The sequence below is a fragment of the Euwallacea similis genome, chromosome 6 (assembly GCF_039881205.1).
Source record: "Euwallacea similis isolate ESF13 chromosome 6, ESF131.1, whole genome shotgun sequence".
Taxonomy (NCBI): Eukaryota; Metazoa; Arthropoda; class Insecta; order Coleoptera; family Curculionidae; genus Euwallacea; species Euwallacea similis.
Window position 1 is genome coordinate 1008846 of NC_089614.1, and position 24137 is coordinate 1032982.

General features: G+C 35.0%; 2 protein-coding genes across 2 annotated transcripts in view; one reads left to right on the plus strand and one right to left on the minus strand.

Annotated features, from left to right (window-relative positions):
• Positions 1 to 24137, minus strand: part of Tps1 (Trehalose-6-phosphate synthase 1) — a 182488-nt gene that overhangs the window by 39800 nt on the left and 118551 nt on the right. The gene's annotated exons all lie outside the window — the stretch shown is intronic.
• LOC136409410 (E3 ubiquitin-protein ligase goliath-like) overlaps positions 1 to 24137 on the plus strand; it is a 38993-nt gene that overhangs the window by 1380 nt on the left and 13476 nt on the right. Inside the window, exons 2-4 of the mRNA XM_066390888.1 lie at positions 7671 to 7944; positions 11214 to 11327; positions 11399 to 11551. Of these exons, the coding sequence (XP_066246985.1) occupies positions 7692 to 7944; positions 11214 to 11327; positions 11399 to 11551 (520 nt within the window). The 5' untranslated portion in view covers positions 7671 to 7691. The remainder of the gene's footprint in view (positions 1 to 7670; positions 7945 to 11213; positions 11328 to 11398; positions 11552 to 24137) is intronic.

Here is a 24137-nt window from a genome sequence, read left to right on the forward strand (position 1 = left end):
CCTTTATTGATGTGCTTTTAGCCTGAAATCTAATCCCGAGATGCATGTTTCCAACGCTATAGGAAGGAGAGACTTGGAAGTATCAATACACCTGTATAAATTATAAAATATTCGTGACCTCGCAGTTTCATTAACAATTACATAGATATTTACTGGAAATTGACATTGCTTGATAATCGAACTAATCCTTTATAGATGTATTTTTGCCTTGAAATTTCATCCAAAAGGTCATGTTCACCGCACAAGAGAAGGGAAAGACTTCAAGAATCAATACAAATCACCGATTAACAAAATGCTCAATGTCTCGTAACTTTCATTAAGTATGAGAATAATTTACACAGCTTGATAGTTGAAACAATCATGCATAGATGTGTTCCAATCTGAAATTTGATCCAGAAATGTTAGATCGTGTCAAATGATACCATTTTCATGATCTAGTAGTTTCATTAGAAAATAGCAATTTTTTTGAAGTTTGCACAAAGTGGTGGTTGAGACAGCCCTTTTTAGATGTAGGATTGCTCAGAAATTTCATCCAGAAGTGTTGAGGTTCCTTCGATAAACGAAAACCACGAAAACAACAATTTGGTTTACGAAAGTGGACTGTATTAAATTTCACTTATATAAATAATGGTAAAGTATTGGTCTAAGTATGAAGTGGGAGTTTGCTTAGTTGGGAAGATTACGAGTTACGTTTACTATCACATGTCTAGAGCGAGCACTGGTCAAAGAGAGCAAAATTACTGCGATCATCCCTTAAGTACTAAACCCGAGGAACTCCACCCAGGGGCGCACCAATACCAGACGCCATTGCGGGCAATGGTCGCGCCTAAGGTCATAAAATCGCCGCCATCTGGCAAATACCTATACAAGTCGCTTTCATTGAAGTATTGCGATCCGCCGAATTGCGTATCGCGGCAAAGGTCCAATTTAGAAAGCTTCCTTTGACTAGTAGCGTATTTCCCAGCCATAAAGAGCCCTTCGATATGGCCTGATGGGTACGATGGTCTGGCGCCCAGATGGAATCCTTCAAATACGTATCGATGCCCATGGGCGTAACTTAAGGGATGAAAGTACAAAACAAATTAACTAAGCAAATTACGCCAAGAAACAATAACCTAAAGTCCTTAACAAGAAGGTTATGAGTACCACGCTACAGCAGGGAGAGACTTCACACAAAATGGCATTCGTGAAAATATTAGTGACTCTCTCTGATCGTATTTAATTAACACTGGAAAAAGTTGTGTGGGTTATTGGTAATCTGTATATTTGTCACACTTCCCTAGATATTGCAATCTATTGTTTGCGCTATTTCAAATACTGCTTCGGTAGCTAGACGTGGAAAAAGTCCTATTCAAAGGCGTCCAGAAGAACAATGATGTAAATGTATCGATCATCGCTTGTCTGGGTTGTTGTTCTTCAGGAGGAATGACATGTACTAAGTTAACGATTTTCTGAAATTCAACTGACGGTTTCTGAAATGCAAGTATTCTATTGTGAAACAGTTTAAATGCAACTGACCGTTTCTAAAGAGGAACTCACTGAGAACGCGCCCTTGGAGCGCGTTCACATCGTTGCCCGAAGGGTGGGTTTTTGATTTTTATTTTATTTTGAATAAATCTATATTCTCACTCAGCTGGTCCTTAAAATATACTTGCATTAATAGAACACCATAAGAAGTCAGGTTCTTTGAAGCCAATTTACTTAAAAGCCACACATTTAACGCTAGACCGAGCCCCACAAATGAGTCCTATACATAAATCTGCCATCATCATATCGCCCTGGCCTGACAGACAGGCTGCGTTATTGTATTGTTAAGGGCTTGGCAGTCTAGTTTACCCGTTTCTAAAATAGAAACACCTGACAACATGTGAAAGAGACTCTGGGAACGACCATAATAGATGGCCCTTTGTGCTGGTCAACGTAATGGCCAGCACGTGTCGGGTATCACGACTGCATTGAAACCAATAACCTGTTTGTTATAAGTGAACGTCAAAGACCTACAATCATATACGATACAAAGCAAATTTTGCAGCTGTTGGTAGAGATTGGAAAAATGGCCTCGTTAAATCTGAACGGGACGGGATTTCATCCTAAATAAATACAAGATATTTCTTGAGGGATGTCTCAAGGAATTTCGCACTTATCAATGACACTGGAATGTTAACCTTTGAGAGGAAAAACCAGATGTGGCTGATATTCTCCTACATCAAGGTTGATAATAAACGCTTTCAATGTTAACGACCCTACGAACTGTAGAGCATTCGCGAAGACAGAAAATAAATAATTGTGGTTCGACTATGTTTTGATTTGCGGGGTAAATGACTCCACAGCATCTGGGGTTTTCAGGTGTAAGGTCAAAAAGGGACTTTTTACTCGGAAGTTTCCAATTTGAAGATCGGTCTAGAAGAGGTCTCAGTTTATGCTAAACGGAGCTTTAATTATAAATTATAATTAGAATTGCGGCCAAATATAATTTGTTTTAATTTCCCCCTGACAAGCCCTATTTATCACCACAAGACGTCGTCTGAGCAACCATGACGAACTCCATATCGATCTTCTTTTCGCAGAGGTTTTGCTACTTAACGACCTTTCAGAAATAACCTAAAACGTAAATGTTTAGTCTCTTTATTTCTGAGAGGGATTAAATGAGCGTTAAATTTGGATATATGTATGCTTCGAATACCTCACTTACTTACTTACACAAATTTTAAATATTTTTTTTAATTCTCTAGAGATGTTTTAATGATGCAAAAAACAAACAAATGTATTAAAACAACAATTTGCTGCTCACTTCAGAAAAAATAGGTGTGGCAACAATGCGGAACTCGCTATTAGATTAGGCATTTTTTTCCCCGAGCCTCATGCGGTAAAGCGTCCACTTGCCACACTCCGGTAAATAATGTGCTCAACGAACGTACAAAGTCTCACAAAATTGGAATAAATTGAAGGATAGTTGTTGAGATAAATGGTTCGTAAGATATTGCAACGGTTTCAAAGTTACACACTGCTTAATGTTTGATTACATAGAGACTCGGATGTAGATATCGTAAAATATTCATGGCCTCGTAATTTCGTTAGAAATTAGTTATTTTCTCGAAATTGGCATTGTTTGGTAGTTGACACAACCTTTTACACAAGTGTTTGTATCCTTAAATTTGATCCCTAAGCTCATGATGAAAATGGAGGCACTTCACGAATCAGTAAAACCCTCCAATAATAAAATTTTCAAAATTTCATAATTTTAACTAAAAATAAGGTATTTTTTCAAAATTTTCATTGTTTGATAGTTCAAACGACCCTTTATCGATGTGTTTATAGCTTGAAATTTGATTTCAAAGTACATGTGTACAACGCTGTAAGAGGAAGATTCTTCAAATATCAGTAGACCATTTCGAAAAATAAATTATTCATGCTTTGCGACTTTCAATTGTGTACGTATTTTTACCTTGAAATTTGATCTTCACGATAACCCACGAGTTTTAAAGCAGTCGCAAAGACAAAAAACCATGTTGTGATTTTTTGGCTCAGAAGTTTTTACCGAACGGAACTTTAGTTATAAATTCCAATCGAGAACGTGGCCAAAAATAATTTGTCTAATTTCCTCTTGACAAGCTTTATTTACCACCACAAGACATCGTCTGAGCAACCATCACGAAACCCATATCGATCTATTGTTCCGTAGGATTTTTTTCCCTAATAATGGCCTTTCAGAAACGACCAAAACGGCAAATGCTCTATTTCATTGTTTTGGAGAGAAACGAAATGACCGCTCAATTGGATTAATTTGCATAAGATTTCGTGATTTTTTTGTCGAGTTTTGTCGGTTGAGAACGATCTACCTTTAATCGACCTGTTTATAGTTAAACTCGCTCAGAGTTTTAATTGCATGGATGTGTTGAAAACATCATTTCATGTGAAACTAGAATTTTTAAAGACGTGAGAGGAATCAATTTTTGCTGCCTTTCCAATGAATTACTCATCAAAATAATTAATTATGCATGCAATTGTGACAAAACTTATTAAAAGCGATGGCCAGTGTCCGTCCGCATATTTTGCGTAGATAAATTTATCGTCACTTATGACATTTTAATCCAGTCCAATACTCCTTTTGTCTTTATTAATAACTCAAGGAAATCATACTCGTTTTCATAGAACGGTTATTTTATGGTTATCGTTATTGTCTACTGTTGTCGTCATCTAATGACGCACAAAAGTGTTAGTAACATGACGGAGCAAGAGCGAAAAGCTCGAATGGACAATTTCTTTTAGTTAATACAGTTAATTTTCCACCAGTGAATATGACGTTTAGTGTCAATCGTGTTTTAATCCTAAATTTGACATTGGGCTGATGATTAGTTCAGGTTAGTTTATAACCATTCTTGGCTTGAAAAAGTTTATTCAAATGCTATAGACACCTTAAATCGAAATGTGCAGTTCACAGTTTATTTCTATTTAAATGTTTTTTATATATCTTCATTTTACGACACTTTTATTCATAAAAATAGGCACTAACTTGACTGGGTACCTCACGAACCAATTGGGACGTCGCCACTCCGTTCAAAAACATTTATAAAGCGATGATCAATTTGGACTATTTTTTAAGGAAATTTTCCCACGGGTTTGCAAAATGTCGGTGCTTAAAGCTTTAAAACTGGCAAAAAGTAGGTGCCCCCCCCCCCCCCCCCCCCTTCCTTTTTTCCTTTAGAATTTTTAGATTATAAAAAAAAAATTAGGATAATTCCGAAATTTTTAAAGTCCGTTTTTCGGTTTTAATGCAATGATAGGGACCCTACATTGCCCCATATCAGTGCTCCATTTTCTATATTATGTTATAATATCTGGAAAATCGTTCCAAATACATAAAGGGTCAACAACAGGAACAACTTTTTTCAATCATATTTAAAAACAATGAGAGACATTTACTACTATTTCGAAGAATCTCATATGACTAGTTGTGGTATACATGGGATTGTGGATCAAACTTCAGGGTAAGACTACACCTATAAAGGGTTTTTAAAATACCAAATAGTGGCAACTTCTAATGAAACGGTGACAGGATCATGAAAATTGTACTTTTTGGAAAGATCTAGTGACATTTAAAGCCTCTCCCTTCTGTAGAGTTGTACACTTGAGTTTCTGGGTTAAATTTTTGGATAAAAATACATTTACGCAGGGTTGTTTCGACTACCAAACAGTGTAATCTTCAAGAAAATTGCTAATTGTTAACGAAAGTTATGACATGTTGAATATTATTAAAAAATCGTTGATTGGAGAGTTGTACTTATTTTTTCGTTCGGGTTTCTGTACTTAGTATACCGTAATATCCTGAAGATCATTAAACATTTAAAAAATTGTAAAAGATAAACCTAAAGTTACTTTTAAAACGATAAAAATTCCAATTCCCAAATTCAAGAAGTTTCTGAAAATTGAGACAATGATAGTTTCTCAAAACGCCTCAAAAATTGTTTGAAACTCCAATGAGGATTCTGATAATCCCTTGATGAAATTTCAACAAATCACAAATCTACCAAAATTCCAAAGACTGTGTCAAAATCTACAGAAATCTACGCATATCCTCTGAGAATCTTCTTAGATTCAAAAAAATCTCCTAAGAAACTCAAAGAATAAACAGCATTTTCCATAAAAAATTATTTATTAATAAAAAAAATATCAGGTCGTAAATGTATTTTGAAACCGGTAGTTATTCTGATATAGCTATCCTGTCATCATCCCTGGTCAGTTTTATATCAGTTAATATGCAGTTATGTTCAATCACGTTTTATCCCCAAATTGACTATTTTGCAGTGTACCCTAAATTTGACTTCAAAGGAGAAAACTGAAAAAATAAACTTTTTATGATACATGTTGTTCTAAGTTTCTTCGGAAGCAATTAGATTTTTTTAGTATTAAAAAGACAAACTTTCTCTCTCATAAACGCACAACCTTGTCTCAATATTTAACCGACTCTGTATTTTTAATGGTTTTCCAGATACCCATATAGAAACTCGAATTACTGTTTATTTAAGGACCGAAGTGAAATCTAGAATTTTCTCTATGAATACGTTCTTAAAATACGTTTTGTTTTGATCTTTTGTTGTTATTAATAGGTCCAGTTGTGACTTCCAAAGTATTTGTAGTGTCTGATAAATTTACATTTAAAAATAACCTAAATATTTGTTTATTTTTTACATGGTACTATACTATAATTACGTTTTAAAAGGTTTGTAGTTGGGTGTTGAAAACTTCTGAGTGAACAGAATTTGATAGTCGAAGAAAAATATGTAAAGAATTTTATAAAAAATGTTTAATCGAGGCAAAATTTCCACATGGATAAATTTACAGGGTAATGTAAAAACTATGGGAAAGTAACAAAAAGGCCCCAAGGCATATTTCTAGTAATAGCATAAATATATATTTTAAAATTGTAACATCCTTTAGAATTTGCAAACACTTGAATTTTTTGCACTTATGCATATTATATGAAACTAGAAGTAGTTGTAAGTGATAACATAAAGAAACATAATAAATTATAGACTCAAGTTATCTGTGTCCACATTAATGACTCTATTTTTGTAGTCAAGCTTTGCCCAGCCATCGCGGTGTGTAATGTATGCTTATGTTACGCTTATGTGCATCATCACTTTTTTGGTAATATACCTGGCATGGCTAGATTTTAGTACCATTATCATTAGTACCAAGATCAGTCTTGCTATTCATCTGTACGTGTTCCGTTTAAAGATACAGGTAATAAATTTAGCCGATAATTGCCTCTTAGCTGTAATAGGCCTATGGTTTTAGCTCTTAGTTTAGTACTAGTAAATTCTTTCTTGGTTTTCGCACTGACGCGTAGCTCCTTGACCGAGTTCTTCATTTTTGTAAACTTGATTGAGGCTCATTATTTACCAGTGAAATAAATTGCTTCGTAAGTTGTTCCAAGTGAGTTTGCTCCAAGGTCTGTTGCATGCGGATCGAGGATAAGGAACAACAAAGGCTACTACAATACGTGAAAAATGTCGGAAAATTTCAATCAAAACCGATCTCCATAGCAAAAAATTATCAGCCTTATACTTTCCATGCCTTATTATTAATCAAATCAGGTGAAAACAAAGTTCCCATTAATCAGAGAACCGTAAATGCATTTTCGAGGTCACAAAACACATGGGAAAACAACGAAAACTTCCAACGGCATGTTTCCAATAGTTTTATATAGCTGGCTAATTTGTTTTGTTTGCCCCGTATAAACCTACTTTTAAAATTATCCCATAAAATCTACTTTTTGCTTCGATTTAGTCCATATTGAACTTTACGTACAGGTACTTTATTGTTGGAAAAACCCCAGCGAAATTTCCACTTGGAACACCCTAAATGGCAAAATTTTCGACTAAAAGAAGCAGGAATTAAGCGTGTGTTATTGTCTCATCTAAGCGTGGGCTTCATTAAATGATCCGATCAATCACAATGATTAATCGAATATGCGACTATGATTCTATATACTTATTGACAGCGCTTATTTTTTCAACGCAATTTAAACTCGCTGCTTAAATTATTCTAAATTAGCAACAATTTTTCAATCATTAATTTTGCGCATCAATGAGCTTAGGAGCACGTGAAGATACAAGAGGCAATTAAACTAAATTGATTACAACAAAAACTATTCTTCTCTTTTTCAGAACCAAATTCAAACCTTGACGATGTGCATCTGGTGCGTCTCAGCGAAGAACCTCAACCAACGATCAGCGGTATTCATCTTGGTTCTATTGTACTTTGTGGAAGCTTCTTCTTCTGAAGCAACGCCTGAAGATTGGGTTCCGAATTCATTGAACTTCAACGCGAATCCCGAAGATAATTCCTTCATTTCAGCCTTCCTGAATGTCACATTCAAGACTGACCACGGATGGAAGTGGGATAAGACTGAGGTTGGGAGATTTGGGGGAGGATATGTCGGTAAGTTAATACGTGGTTGTTACCACTGCGTGACTAATAAAGATATTCCAGTTCTAATTCCAAGACAAATATTTTGTGCTAATATCCAGTAATCCATGATTAATGGGGTTGGTTATATACACTTTCGTGGGACCGAAATTTTCCACAAGTGTGTTTTTTGATCTGGTTGGATGGTGTGGTATTTTGAATCATTGAACTTCAATTAGTATAAGGAATTGTCTGAGTACTTTTTATGGCAGGCGGTAAATCAATTTATGTTTGTCGGGAATAAGCGAGCTCGGATTGGAAACTAAACTTATTGAACATCATAAAAAGAACCGAACTAAGTCTCGATGATTTCGTCATTTGGCAGATTAAGAGCTCCGTTAGAATAGAATTAGTCAAATAGTTTTCGCGTTATTTGGCGATTTTTGTTATTTATTTACCCAACACTTCCATGTGCAAATCGATTGAAATTTGTCAGACTACTGCATTACATAATATGGATGTAGCAAACAAAATTACCTGATTATAGTTTTGTAATTTGAAATCTATTGCAACGTGTGTGTACATTCACAACACTGCATAGCATATAAAGCTGAGCAATGTCCCTCCGCATTGGCTGTTGATCTCATGCCCAAAATATCACGTTTCCTTAATCCTATAAGGCCACCGCCGAGATATTCGTAGCTTCAGGTCAATACTTGACCACCACAATTTGCCAGTTCCTAGCAATTAACCTTAGTCGCTCTATAAATACAGATTACCGAACCTGTTTACCTTTGAAAAAACATATTCGATCTAGCAATTTTTTTCGTAATGACGATCAAGCTTCGTTAATTCGTACAATTACCTTTGAAGCAATTCATATCACCCTGACAAGGATAACAGCATGATCCGCAAACACGTTAGTTATTATCGGAGATATTGAGGTCTCTCGCCTTGTGTGCCGAATAGAGTATTAACATCTTTACTCCTAATTACCGATATTATCCTTCTTGATAATTATACTTCGTCTATGGTGACGGCAATAGAAAGGGATAAAAAGGTCGTAAACAGTGTTTATGTACATGAAGACCAAATCCTACTAAATTTCAGCCGTCAACAGTTTTATTACCTTCATGCTAAGAAAACGAGAAAGCGTCAAGCTTACCTATCTGTTTGCTCAGCCAATAAAAGTGTTACCATAAAGTCAAGATAGTAACTCATTTGGGAAGCTAATAACAAAATGTTTTGGTCTCTTGGTGGTGAAATTCTTCAGGAAGTTGCAATTTTTTAAAACTTTTCATTTGCCATGAAATCGATATTGCTAGATCCGTTTTACTGAGAGGGACTTGTGCCCGCGATGCATTCAAAATTGTTGACTAATAATTAATATGCGTAATGAATAAAAAACGCTCCAAAATGGAGCTTTGGGCGTTGCAACAAACGAGGTTAGAATATACTTTTTTGTGTGTTCTGAAATTCTGCCCATCAGGCCTATAAATAGTCACGAGTGTGAAGAAAAATTTATTGATTCCGTTTTATGGTTCTTTCTCATGATTACTCTTCAAGAAAAACTAATGAATCTAATGACGAATAAGTAACTAAATTAGAAGTGAGTTTGCTTGCCTTAGTAGAAGGAATAATTATCTCGTAAAATTACTGGTTTATAACAGGCATAGACGAACATCCAAGTTTTATCTCCTATCTCAAATACTGAAGTCACCCTGTTGAATCTGGGAACTTCAGGAAAGTTTTCCTTGAACGACAAGGCCAGTATATAGGCCGAAACATCGCACAAATGCATGACAGCTTTTCTTAAGACCTAAATGAAACTTCATCAAAATCCCGCCAATTGGTTTATCTTTTATTCTGTTCCTCGCCATATTATCATATCACATAAGTTTTGGGTACCTCTATTTTAACGTAATTTTAACTTAGTGGATATTTAAGACTAAGATTTTCTCGTTTTTTTTTCTCAAATAGATATCTAGCTCGTTTAAGGGAGAAATTCACGTTAAAGTAATGTAATATATTATGCAAATTGTTAAAAGCCTGGTTCATCCCATTTTTCGTCTTTCAAATTCGTACAAAAGGACTCTTTTCACAAACGATTGCGGCCGTTACCCATTCAACTCAACAGTCCCAGCTATTTCAGTCAAGAGAGGTGCATGATCGTGAAAGCACTTTCACTTACTTTATAATTAATTTTATGGTCACCTTTACAGTGATAGTCAGTTTTATGATGGTGATATGATTCGGTATACAATCCCCTCCAGTTACAGCGGACACCTTGTAGCCAATTATGCCGTATGCAATTAGAATACTAGATAAATATTGATACTCATTTCATCAATTTTTAATTGGGTCTAAGTTAAAATACCCTAAAATTGAAATATGTACTACTAAAAAGCTTGTAAACAAATGCTAAACCAAAATTAAACAGCAAAAAACCACATAAGAAAATCCATGATTAAACAGTTTAAAATTATTTTTAATATAGTTGGTTGATAGAAGCACTGCATCTAGTTTATTATGATATCAAACTCCATGTAAGATTGGAAAAATGGCTAATGATTCCGCTCTTGTTCCAAAAATAACAAAAATCTGAAGTAGAATGGTTAAAAATTAAATATAATTAAAAAATAACTCCTACTCTCAAACCATCAAATTAAAACTGATTCACCAATAATAATAACAGACAGACACGCAACGGAACCAAATAACGTGAAATACCTGGAAAAAACAATGGATAAAAAATTAAAATTTCTGAACATGTACGATACATCAGACTGGAAATCATCAAAAGTACAAAACATTTCAGAACATTAACATATAAGGACAAAGGGATCAGCACTAAAACTGTAACAAAAATATAGAAAGCCATTTGTCGACCACTGTTATTTTTATTATTATTACAAAAATAAGACACCCCGAAAATCCGTTACACAATCCACCCAACCAATAATTATACGAACACAAAAATAACCGAAAGACTACTACAACTGCAGAAGAAATGGAGGGACAATCGTCATAACTCGACTATACTGAAACCACTCTACTTAACTAGACAAATAAGACAATCACCTTTTTCTGTCGACCACCCTGTTGGAACAGTTCCAGATGTAGATTATAAATTTGATTTGTACTAATGTTTAGTCACTTTAAAGTTAAGAATTTGTATGATGGCCAGAAAGACCAGTCTGGTCAATAGCCTTTTTTTGAGGAAATAAAGGTTGTTTATATATATACTATACGCCCTTCAACAGTTTCCCAATTTTCGTAAAAACTTCTCTATATTGTTTCAGGTCCTGCCCACGGTGTTCTCGTACACGTAACCTCCAGACATAAACCGGATGACCATTCGGGATGCATCTACCCTTTTGACAGTTCCCGGTCAGACGGAAAACTTCCAGATCCAGGTAATTTTACTGCACCCTTAAATCCATTAGATAATGATACAATTTCCTTTTTCCCTTTGATTTTCTTTCAGGTACAGCCTGGATAGCTTTAGTTAAGAGAGGTCATTGCAATTTTGACGTTAAAGTGGACAATGCCTTCAAAAGCAAAGCTTCGGGGGTGTTAGTGTACAACGACAGAGATTCCTCATCCCTGGATAAGATGAAACTGAATCCTGACCAAAAAAGTGAGTCATTTTTCATCCAGAAGATACTAAAACGTTGAAGCTAAATTATACCTGGTTTTATTCTGGGTTAAATATTTTTTGAAAAACGTGCTAGATTTAACGCAATTAAGGACTAAGATATTAATTAAGCAAGCGAGGCTTTTGATGAAATTATGCAGCGACGCGGTAATAAGCAAGATATTGTTTCAGTCATTAAAGCTTTTTTTTACGGCTTGAAAAGATTTTACGCTCTATAAACTGCGGACATTGTCAATTTAAAGAATTTTTATGTTTCTAACCAATGGATGTTTATATTGAAACAACATCGATTAATTCGATTCCAAATAAACACCGGTATAATTACATCGATTGTTTTCATTATTATCTTCGTGTTTTTCGGCTTTTTGTTGTTCGCGTCACAGCGGATTTAATTGTGTAATAATTGAAAGGAAAAAAAAAACAAGGTTTTGCTTATGAATTTCATTTTTTTCTTTGATACGAACCAACTTCTGTTCAAGGACAACAGACATTGCAAAAAATTCTTGATGGTTTATCTATTGGTGTCATTCAAGAGGAATTTCAGTTTAGTCATACAAGCACAGCGAAAGGAAGCGATTAAGATTCATTTACCTGTGCGATGAGGTTAGCTAATTTCCTTCCCCTTGTAACAAGAACTACGGGCAAATAACCGACTCTTAGGAAAGAACAACAGCCTGAAGGCACAATTTTAATTATATATTTTTTTATTTTGCCCCTGTTTTGCTTTTCTAAAGCGGGCTACAAAATAATTGCTGCGGCCCTGTTACAACATGGGGGATACCAACATGAAGATTATGTGAATAATTATTGTGATTAATTAGTAATTGGATATCCTGCCAGGTCTGCGTACACATTGCATATTCCGAGGTTACATTTTAAAATAGCTGCAGCTGTAGGCAAAGTCGCAGTATGGGGTGCCCGTATAGGGTTTCCAATTTTTACATATTACGTAGTAACACAGATGCTTGATAAGTCACTAATCACACACCGAAACGTGATAAAATGGGAATCACGAAATTTGGCGGATAATTAATGACTGCCAAAGGTTACTTCTATTTGACTGCATAAAAGTATTTGGTAAATTACATTAACCAATTAACTTTCCCATGTCGATGGGCGAAATGGGACATGCCGCTAGAGACCGCATTTTTGAAGGGGTGTGTTATATACAAAATGAGTTCGTTATTTATTTATTCAGTAAGCTTTAGCGTGTTTCACATTAATTACACATGCATACATTTATTGTCCTTGAAATTAGTGCTATTTAAAACTGCCGATTTCAGCACCCTGTAAGTGGTAAGATTCAAGTACAAAGATACCTCCTTTTTAGTTTATCCAGCTAGATCATTGATTCGGTTAACCCAGGAATAATTATTACCTCAAATTTTGTGCGCCACATTGCAATTTTGCAATATATTCCCAATGTTCCACATTTCCTTAATATTTTATACATTTTCTACACATTCAATACATTTTCTGCATTGCCGAAACATTTTTCCGGAATCGGAAAACAATTCCCCACAGTCCAATTTTCCACAGGGTGCAACCACAGTAGAAAGGGCAGGCAGTACGATATCTTGACATGAAAAATGGAATACTGAATAGGAATTTGACGTATTTGGGGTTAATTCGGGTTAGTTTAGGGGTAAGCTGAATACTGATATACATAGATTTGATCATATAGGTATTTGTCTCCCATTTAAAGGCTCGTTGATTTTTTACTGTTGTGAAGACAACTATCACAAAAAATATCACCGGGCAGATAACACGATATCGCACTATCTCATTTGACCATAAGGGTGATTCACAACTTATCTATAAAATTTTAGGAGTAGGTGTGTCATGAAAAACTAAGTTAATTTTGTATGAAAATTTTTTTGAAAATCCTTAAAATTTTTTCGGAACAAATTGTTAAAGTTTAACCATTGTATAACTAAATTATAATTAAAAGTACTCTCACGAAAATTACGAAACTGTTGTGACTACTGTCATGGCGCATACAAGACCGATAGCGTGAAAGTTCTCTCTTTCTCGTTGATTGTGAACTGCAGGAACCTCTGCCTTTGATATATTACTATGTAGTTATTACAATTATCATAACGTTGATCCAATTATCATAAGAGTACTTTTGTGAAAATACAACATGTGAAAATGAGCTTTAAAGACTCATATTACCGATGTTAGTTTTTGTGGTAGTTGCCGTCGTGATGGCCACCATCATAAAAGTGTCACTCTATAGGCCACACAGTAATCTCTATGGCATATTAAATGTCTATATCAAAAAACATGTTTACATACACTTCTTGAAATTTTAGACTTCTGAACGCATGTTCAAAACATTTTCTTAATTATAGTACACCACATATTTCTGTAACGGTTTAGCTAATCAGAAACAATGTGCCCTAAAATGCCCTTATCATTTGGAATTAAGAAAAACCTAATTCACAACCCCAACGTTCCACATTTAACTTCCCAGAAACGACCCTGCTTCGGGGCTGATTTATTGCACTGACAAATAACGCTTTCCACCACTAAAAATATTCTCTTTTTTTCGAAACTTTATCTAATTATTGAACTTTACAACGTGTTAGTTGAATATTTTTTACGAGTCCTCACATGTTCACAGAAATTGGGAAACCATCATCAATTGCCAGTTGTGTCTACAAACAATCTTTTACTATCTCTATTAACCACGTTTCCACATATTTAGTGCGCCAAAAAGTCCACTTCATGACTGTAAATATTTTTACCTAATTTGTTTGTTAATTGGGCAATTAACCTTTGCTTTGATTAAACAAATGTTAGGGGCTTGCTTATTTGCTCATTCGAGGCAAGGCTTATTTTTCCAAAAAATTACCTGATATATCTATTAAATCGATATTTTTATCATCTATTAACAACATATTTAAGCATGTTATTAGAAGTTGTTACACGTGTTGAAATAAATAAATTTCAGTGGATTTTAATCCTTAATTCGCTGCTGTTCATTAGCGACGCATAGGTGTGGTAGAGGCTGGTAGAATGGTAATGCTCAACTAATTCAATTATGTGCACATTATCATCGGCATTCAGTGCCATTAACGACAATAACAAACATTTGTATGTGGATTTCGTTAACTTTACTGAACGCAGTCGAGTGACACTTCTCGCAAGCTAAAATCAATATCAACAAAGGATCGCATTATAATTTCAAATGCGGCGTTTTATACACAACATGCAGGGTTGAGATTTGCCAAGGTTTTCCTTTTATATTCCTGTTTTACATCCTGCAGGTTTGAATGCTCTATCTAATGTCGAGAAATTCCTGATTTCATCCATGTCCACTTTATGAATGAATATGCGAAGAAGCTATAAGCACGAAACGTGGATAGCGAAGGGAAAGAGATGAGATTGGTTTAATCTAAAGAGTACCTCACAATGTTACTGAAATTAGTATTATTTATACAATGTTTGTCTTCTACGATCCCAAAAGACATGTTGGGACAATTGAAATTGCTACATGGAATCTCCTTTTCAACCTTATAAGTTTTTCTCCTGAAGGGTTTACTTAAAGGTCCATCCAGAACTATTTCATCTCAACAGTTAAATGTAATAGTGTATTTACAAGAAGTTATTAACGCCAACGATTTAATTTATTAGACAAATTATACTTGCAAAAGTGCAAATCACTTGGAACTGAAAAATTCCGGTTCAATTGCCAAAGGTCTGGTTATGTACTGGAAATGTCGGTACAAATTATTTAATAATTTGGAATATCGTTTGCCTCGGTTTTAATAATCTTAACAGAACTGTGAAGAACTGCGTTACGAGTGATATTGCCTTTTTAAGAAAAGTATTGAATAACTGCGAGGATTGAACAATTTCTGGTGAGAGTATCAGAAGAATTATTTACGATCCGAATTTGGGGAATTTAAGAGATTTATCAAGAAGACGTAATGACGATTTATTATAAATTTTAACGCAATTTTAAAGCAGCAAAAAAGCTGGATCTCGATAAGTGCAAACTCCTTACTGCTCAAGATTCACATTATTATCCATTACGTCCTTCGCATGGCTCCCATATTTTCTCCCATTCGTTCAACATTCTCTCCCTGGTATATATCTTACTCTCCTTCCTATTTTCCTTCATAAACCTCCCCTCATCCATTTTCAGCGTGATGGGTGGAATCTTGGTTAGCACCAGCACGGGGTCATTTGCCACCATCTTGTAAGCACTCGTTACCGTTATCGTCAGTGTCACATTCGCTTGTTTTAGAAGTGCCTCCTATTTCTCATACTCCAGTATTTCCTGATATATTGGTGCTGCAGACAGCATAACAAAAGAAGCAGCCATCACCATGGTTAACTTAAACTAACTTGAACTAACCTGTGTTTCGACCATTTCTTCGTGCTACAGTGGCTATTCAAGATCAGTTTAACCTGAAGATAGGTCGCCTTGTCCTCGATTAATAGCACGATTAATACTCACTACGTTTCTTCAAGTACAACCGCCGTGTCTTTGGTTTAAAAATTGCAACCAGTTTCTTTCAACTGACAGGGCAAAGTTGTATTGCCGGAGTGGTGTTTTAGTTTATCTAGATGATATTCAATGAGGCGTTCAAGTCTTCATATCAATGTCAGATCTCTCATAAACAAGACAAATGAGATTGAGTCATTCCTTGAGGACAAACCTATCAACGTGCTGGTCTGTACTGTGCGGTCACATTTTAATGTGCAGTAACACCGGGTTTCTATCGACAATAGAATTTTAGGGAAGTTTCCCTTATAAAGTAAATGAAAATTAATTGTAAATTCATACAAGAATTAGCAATGAAAAAATTGGCACCATTTTGACAATTTCATAAAACCGTGTTTGGCTGCCACTTTCACTGTAAAGGAAATTTTACGTTTTTTACGAATGTGTAAAAATAAATAACTTTATTTTCCAAATAATAAAATTGAGGTCATGTCTGGTTGAACTGGAATTCCGAAACCGGAAACCGGAAAAAATAAAGTCTGAAAATAATATATATTATTTCCGGAGAAAACGGCTATTCACCATTTGGTCTTTCTGCCCCCGTAATAAAAACACTTTCATTTTTACATTAATAATCATTCATAAAATGCAAAGAAAAGAAAAAAATCATCTGGAAATGTTCCAATAGAGTGATTACAGGGAAAAGAATCGAGATTGTCTTGTTTGTCCTGTAAGGCAAAGATAGTTCAGATTGGCTCAGCTGTGACGATTGTTTTTTCATCTTGTATGAATTTGTAGCAGTTTTTCAGTTTTCAGTGTAGCAGTTTGTCATGTATAGTAATTGGTTAGATGAACTGTGTAGCGGGTTGTTGGGGTGCCTTAGCTTTATAATTAATTAGTCTTAGTACAATCTGTTGTGTTATTTGTATGTATTTCGTTTGTCGGTTGCATTTGCTCTCAGTATGTGTTCGTAGTCTCACAATGGTTCAAATATATGCTATTTGGTCTATATATTTTTTGTCGTTTAAGCCATGATTGTAAAAATTATGGCAGTATACAGCATAAAGGAAGGGTAAAAGCCGCGATTCCCGAGGGAGCCCTTGTTCCGGTGAAAAAGGAAACGAAAGAGTGTCGTCAATCACTGCTTTTAGTTATTTGTTTTCCAATTGGCTTTTAATGATATGAAGTAGGTATTTTGGCGTTTGAAGTTCGTACAATTTATAAAGAAGACTCCTGTACCAGATGCCGTATATGCCTCGTTAATTCCAATAAATAGACTTGCTGATTTTCTATCATTTACATGTGTTGTTTATATGTTGTTTGTCAAAACAAAGAGTGGGTGAATAATCGAGTGTTTCGGTTTAAAACGAAATTGATATATTGACGTATGTTTTCCGATCAGTTCCTGAAGTGTGTTTTTGATTATGTGTTCAAAAACTTACTTAGTACCGAGACTAATGTAATAGGTATTTTAATGCATCCAATACGCTCTATTATTTATGACTATCAATTTCTAAATTTTCTGCATACAAAGTGTTTTAGGCAGAAATGCACTACTTAAATAAAGTAGTATTCTATGACGAAATTATCCTTTGTTTGCTATATAAACTATATTCTCGAAACGCTTCGTTAAATAAATTTTTATGTTCCATAGGATTGTATAAAGACCTTTGTAAAAGAAATTCACACGGAGGCATTAATGTGTTCTTAACCGAAAATAGTGTGTCATACAAGAAAACAGAAAAGAGCTTTTTTCTTTTTAGTTTTAATTTTTTGTTACTAAACAACTAGTGGCATATAATTTATTTTCGTTCAATGGATTTAATGACCTCTTAATGTACACGCCACTGGAATTATTAAAAATTAGGCTTTCCTTAACTATCGGTACCCACAAAATTTTGTTCAAATATCTCTAGGTATTTTGAAGAAATTGACAATTTTGCATTTTTTTTTTAATGAAACTTAAGCTCCCTGAAGCAGCAACTGAGGTTATTTTCAGACGCAGAGTACGTGAATACAGTTTGTACACACCTCTTGGAACACTCGTATAATGCATAAATACATATACAGGGTATCAATTTAAAATTCCAAGGAAAGAAGTCGATTGAGACTTGAAGCACAAAAAAAATATTAATTCCTAAAAAAAACTTAAAAATATTTAGAGTTTCGGATTCATTTCGACTCGAAGCAGAGGCGTACACAGTTAAAACATAAAACACAAAAAGTTTTTTTTTTATTTTCGAAGCAGCTTAAGTTGCCATATTAGTCTTCGACCGCGTCTAAAGATGGTCTTAAGTACTGTCCAGAAGAGCTAAAATTGCAAATAATTTCGACTTTCAACTAAAATTCTAATTACGTCGTTCTCATTGACCTGACAAAACTTAACTGTAAACCACAAGAAACAACAATCAGGACTTACCCCGAGCAGTAAAAGCGTGAGCCAGAATCACGTCAGCAACATCCACTGTCATTCCAATAATGACAGTTAAACACCACCCACCTTCACTCACTAAGTCATGAATATGTTAATGGCGTACCTCAAAAGTCTTTAGAATAAAAAAACACACGATTATCCCCATTATTACTGTAATACGCATTAAAAACATCTTATTCGTCGCCGCGCTAACTTTGAGTGAATCATTTACGAAGTGATCAGTACAACCTGCCTTTTGTAAAGGTACAGCTGGTCGGTCTTAGAAATGATACATGCGATGTTTCCAAATTTAGTAAAATTGAGGAAAAGTTATGAATTTAAAGCAGTAGTTTCGTTATGCAAACTTACCACGACGGAATAAAAAATGAATTTCGTATTACACCGAGAACTTGATGGAAAAAGAAGTCAAAAGTTTTTCGAGAACAATACTAATTTAGCTCATACGTCGTGTTCATAATTGATAGATGTATACATATGTATAATAAAAATACAGCTACTAGTAACCATAACATTTTTTTCTCAGTTTATTAAAGCTTTGAGAGCTAAATGATATATGTAATCAATAAATTTAATTCTTTTATGAACAATAGCCGTAAGCACTGTGTCGCGACCCTGTAAAGACAACGACTTCTTCACCAAATTGTCCGGAATTCGTAATTTTTATGGACAACACGTTTGTGGATAATGTGCTCGACACTTTTAAAACATCGTGGAAATCGAAAGAGCCAAAATTGACAAATAATTTCGGCTCAAACCAGAGGCACACACAATTGACATTTGAAATACAAAGACATTGAATTTAATTTTCTAAATTATAATTAAAAATCTTGAACCTGTGTTGACCGTGTTTACCACCATTGAGATCGTGGGGCCTTGTAAAGGCACTTTTCGGTACCAAAAAATCGCAAAAATTAAAGTTGAAAATGATGTTATATCTCGGATGCTGAAAAAGATATTGTCAAACGATTTTAATTTTTAGCTATCTCAATGATTAGGTTATTCCGTGTTTTAAATATCTTGTTTGTCGTGCTATCACTCGTCTAAATCATTTAAGAATTGATATCGGTACGAAAACGTACAAAAAACTTTACAATACCTTTTGCAAAGATACGAGTCAGGACAAATAGTAGCAACAATACGATGGCCTCCAAACATTCAAATAACTTTATACCCTTTTTTGTGAGTGTACAGCTCATCGGTCTAACCACGGAAACGATACGCGAAACGCAATATTATACAGCGTGTATATGCTTGAGGACGGCGATATAAACAGTAACAAAAACTACTTGAAGTGGTCACCAACACAGAAAATAAAATTAAGCAAGGTTAAATTAGGTATAATGATCAAACACTGATCACTTACCGCTAGTAAACTTCTGGAATTATGATCACTTTGGAGTCAACACAAAACGTCATTCCGCTGCCATTGAGAAGACAGATTTCAGTTAGTGTTTATTTTGGACACTCCACACATTGCACTGTCCGGTTTTACGTCCGCCTATGGCTTTTTTCTTTTCAGTCGCCGAAACTTTTACTTCGATTCAATTTGAGCTCCTTCCAAATGTGCTACTCAGCGATCGTGCAGCTTGGAGACCCGAACGTAAACGAGACGATATTCCTGAAAATCATAAATAAAATCGAATTTTAAAAATGCGGTTTTGACCCGTTTTCAACCGAGCACAATCCCGTACGAACACTCATTACACTTGTATTTAATTAACTCTCAAATCCGCATACATTTTTCCAAATTTTTTTGCATATTTTCAGTCGAAATTCGATAATTTTCGCGAGCGACACGGGAGGCAACGCGGAGACGCCATTAACACTGACAGCGAAAGAGTTATTCTTTTGTTTCCAGAACCTTCTTAATCTAAAGCGTCACTTTTGGATGACGTATTGACACGAAACTACGTGTCGATTTGTTTGTGCTGAAAAATCGATATTAAAACGATCAGCTCTGCCACAGATAAAAGTAATCTGGAAGTGGGTCTCCTCAACTTTAAAAATTTAACATTCGGCAACAAAAATTCACCAAAACCAGGTGCTTCTTTTACAATTTGGAGCCCAATTGTGCATGTTGTTTTACCTGGAGGGAGAAACGCGTCTCAAAAGGAAAAGAAAATTAGCGTCGTATCTAACGAGGTTTTCGAACAAAAGAACACCCAATTATTAGTTCATTCCGTATTACGAATATCTTGTTTATCGTGCTACCACTCGGCTGAATCATCATTCTGTTACAAACAAAAATAAACAATAAAAAATTCACGTTCTACATAGAGGTTTCTTCGGGGACCGAGGAAATTTATTAGATTGATAAACATTTACTTCAGTGATTAACGCGTCTTTTCTCTTTTGATGGTAAATTGATTTATTACTTCAAGTTCCTAATCATAAGACATGTTTTAATAAAAAATCTTACAATTAGTTTGAACGCTATCAAAACACTGAAAGGAGAAATGATTTTAGAATGATCAAAGACGCCTGACTTGATAATGGCAACAGTCGAATGTAACAAATGAGGTACCAAAATGTAGAGAATAAAAACTCCTTTGAAATTATGTGTCGCTCACCTCCTTTACCATTCAAGATAGTATTTGAGTGAATGGCTCTGCAGGATAGAAGGTTGAAAGAGGCTCAGTGAATTCCACATACAAATTGTTGAGCGTCGATAATAAAATCGACGTATCCGGTGATTAAAAAAAAATCTATTCCTTTTCCAGATAATAGGGGTGAGAAGTTTTCAAATTGATACTCTGTATAGACAGACAACATTTGGCAATGCTGAACTTGATTCGAGTCAGCTTCTTGGGTGTTGTTCTTAATCCGAGTTTGCAGTGGAGAAAGGAACATTGATATTCTTTCGGAGAAGCTCAATTAAGTCGTTTCACGTCCTCTGACATATTTTCCAGTGTGTTCCCGCAGGGGTATTAAGGACCTCATATTTCTCAATTTTCCACTCACATATTGCATACTCATTGCGTGTGTGGGTGCATTGAGTGTTTGAGTTACAGAGTAGGGCAGTGCGAGGGATAAGTGGAATTGGGTACGGAGATGATGTGCCGTCTGGAGTGGTTGGTGTATTTGAAGGACAGACCTCATTATCGATTTTTTTCTTTTCTTTTCTTTGAGAATAACGTCTCACAGTCCAGTAGGAGTTGTTGAAGTGGTGAAATTGCGCGCCATTCTCAGTTAAAGCTAGCTGAGAATACCACCCTTCACTAAGAGCTAGGCCGAAAACTTTTCTTAACGTTTCGATGATAAATCTGTTACCGTCTTCAGTACATAAAAAATATTAGAAAAACAAAAAAATAACTGAATTAAAGTGTATGGGTTGTAAATATGTAAAATATGTGAAACACTGTGAAAATTCCTCGTCTCAATCGTTGAAGAATGACCGAGTATCGATCTCATGCTGAGGGACATGACCATAATACGAGGGCCAAACAGAATCTATATAGTCCTTGCATGCTGGCGTTTGAAAAAGCGTAGGAATGTTTCACAGATTCAAGTTTTTTTCAGTTCTAGTTAACTTAGATATACTGTTTTTGTAATTGATTTTAAACCATTTTATTGGGCAAATTCTTTGACCAGTCTTTGATAATGTGTGAACACTGTGGGATTGCGCAACACTGTACAGTGCCTCATATGAATAAGTTATTGACTATTGAGAATTGATTGAGTATAATCCAACTCGCAAAGAACATGATCGTCCTCTGTACGAAGCTCAATTCAGGCTACAACTATTGAGCTTTCACCTGCAGCTTAAAAAGACAAAATTTTACATTTCTTCAAGAACTTGAATCCAATTGCTCGTAGGGGGAGAATCGAAACTGATAAGAAGAGAATGAAAGTTATCAAGTGTTTCTGACCAGAAAGAAGTTCGGGTTTTTCTGGAAATGATTAACTATTTTGGAAAATTGGTTTTCCCCCGAGAAAAATTCTACGATGCCCTTCAAAAGAACCTCACAAAGACAAAAAGCTTTCTATGCTATTAAAGATGTACTTATCAAATTAGCTCCCTTTTGTCTGCTCATTTTGATCCATGGCATGAGCTCTTTTAGTGAACGTCGATGCATGTCAAACAGGCTTTACAGCAGTCTTATTGCAAATAGATAACTCCCGATCAATCAAAATCTCAACACAGATAAAAGATTGAGTGATCATACTGTTGCTCATCTTCAATGTTTGGCTATTCTTCTTACTGGATATTACTTTAATATCGAATATATGTGCCCGAAAAGATGATCTCGGTCATGCGATGCGTTATCCCATATAATTCAGGATGTCAGAAACGAGGCCATTGATCCAGAAATGAATCAAGTTATCACTACCGTGCAAACCAACAATGAACAGGAAAAGATTACGCCGGAAGTAGAACTTGAAACTGAGGCCGTATGTTAAACATTCTGCCGTTTTCTCAATGATTCATGGAATTTTTTTGCCTGAAGAACGAGTCATTGTATCTTTAAAATTCCGCCAGTTTATCCTGAAACGCTTACGCCAAGGAAATTCCAGAATTTCCTGGATGAAACATATTTCCATTATTTCTCAAAGCTGGGGACGCCATAGGATGTTGAGAATTATATCAAAACTGGCTCACAATGTGCAATCCATGCTTCGTATGTAATTAAGAGATCTCCACATCCATGGCTGGATGCTGGTAAGCTTTAGTCATGAATCCACTTAGACTTTGGGGAGCCGCAGGGAGTTAAAGCTTTTCTGGTGACCGCAGAGAATGACTCTTGTTACTTAAATGCAGAATGGATTTCCTCCGTTTTTGCAACAGCTACACTTTTCTATCTAAGAAAACTTGCATCGGTTTGGAATATCAGATGTTATTCCGCTAATTATTTTACTTCTTCCAATTAGTGTGTGACCATGCAAAAGAGTACTTTCTTCATCCTTTATGTTTATCTTAAATCACTGTTCTGTTACAAATTAATTGTAGTCGTAAAAATTGTGGTGTTTAGGCCCAATATCTAAGGTATTATTTATATCGAAATTTCGGTATTGAGGAAGGCTTTTTTGGGCAGTCAGAATTTTTAAAAAAATCTCTTTTTATGAAGTCTGCAATTACGTGCCAGGAAAGATGGCTCTATTATGTAACTGTTTTAATTCCATTTTTTGCTGAAAAATTTGCAATATTTATGTCTGAAGTATTACTCCGTTCGATTTTAATTGGCGCAGAATACCGTTTTAGGTAGCTACATGTTTATAAATTTAAAATCTTATTAGCAATGACGTAATAGAAGTAAATTAAGATAGGTTAATACAGAAATTTAACTTAACTTGACAATTAATCTAGCTTTATTGAATTTAATTTAACTAACATTTTTAAAATCCTACGGAGGGAGATTATAAGTAATTAAATTTTGATTTTTTTCCAGTTTAAGTGCCGAAAAGTCAAAGCCCAATTAACTTTAACAAGGGCAATAGTCAATTTCTCGATTTCCATGAAATTAAAAAGCGGGAAAAATTCCTTGGACTGATCTATCGACCTTATAAAAGCTGGGACACTTATGTTGATAAGTGATAATAAAATAAATAATTAATTACATTTGGAATTTAATTTCATATTTAATTATTTGTGTCCTAAATAAATTATAAGCAAGCCCAAGGCCTCACATAAAGCCATTTTCCCAGTTTTTCTCGCGTCTCGGTTTCATTTTATTGCCACG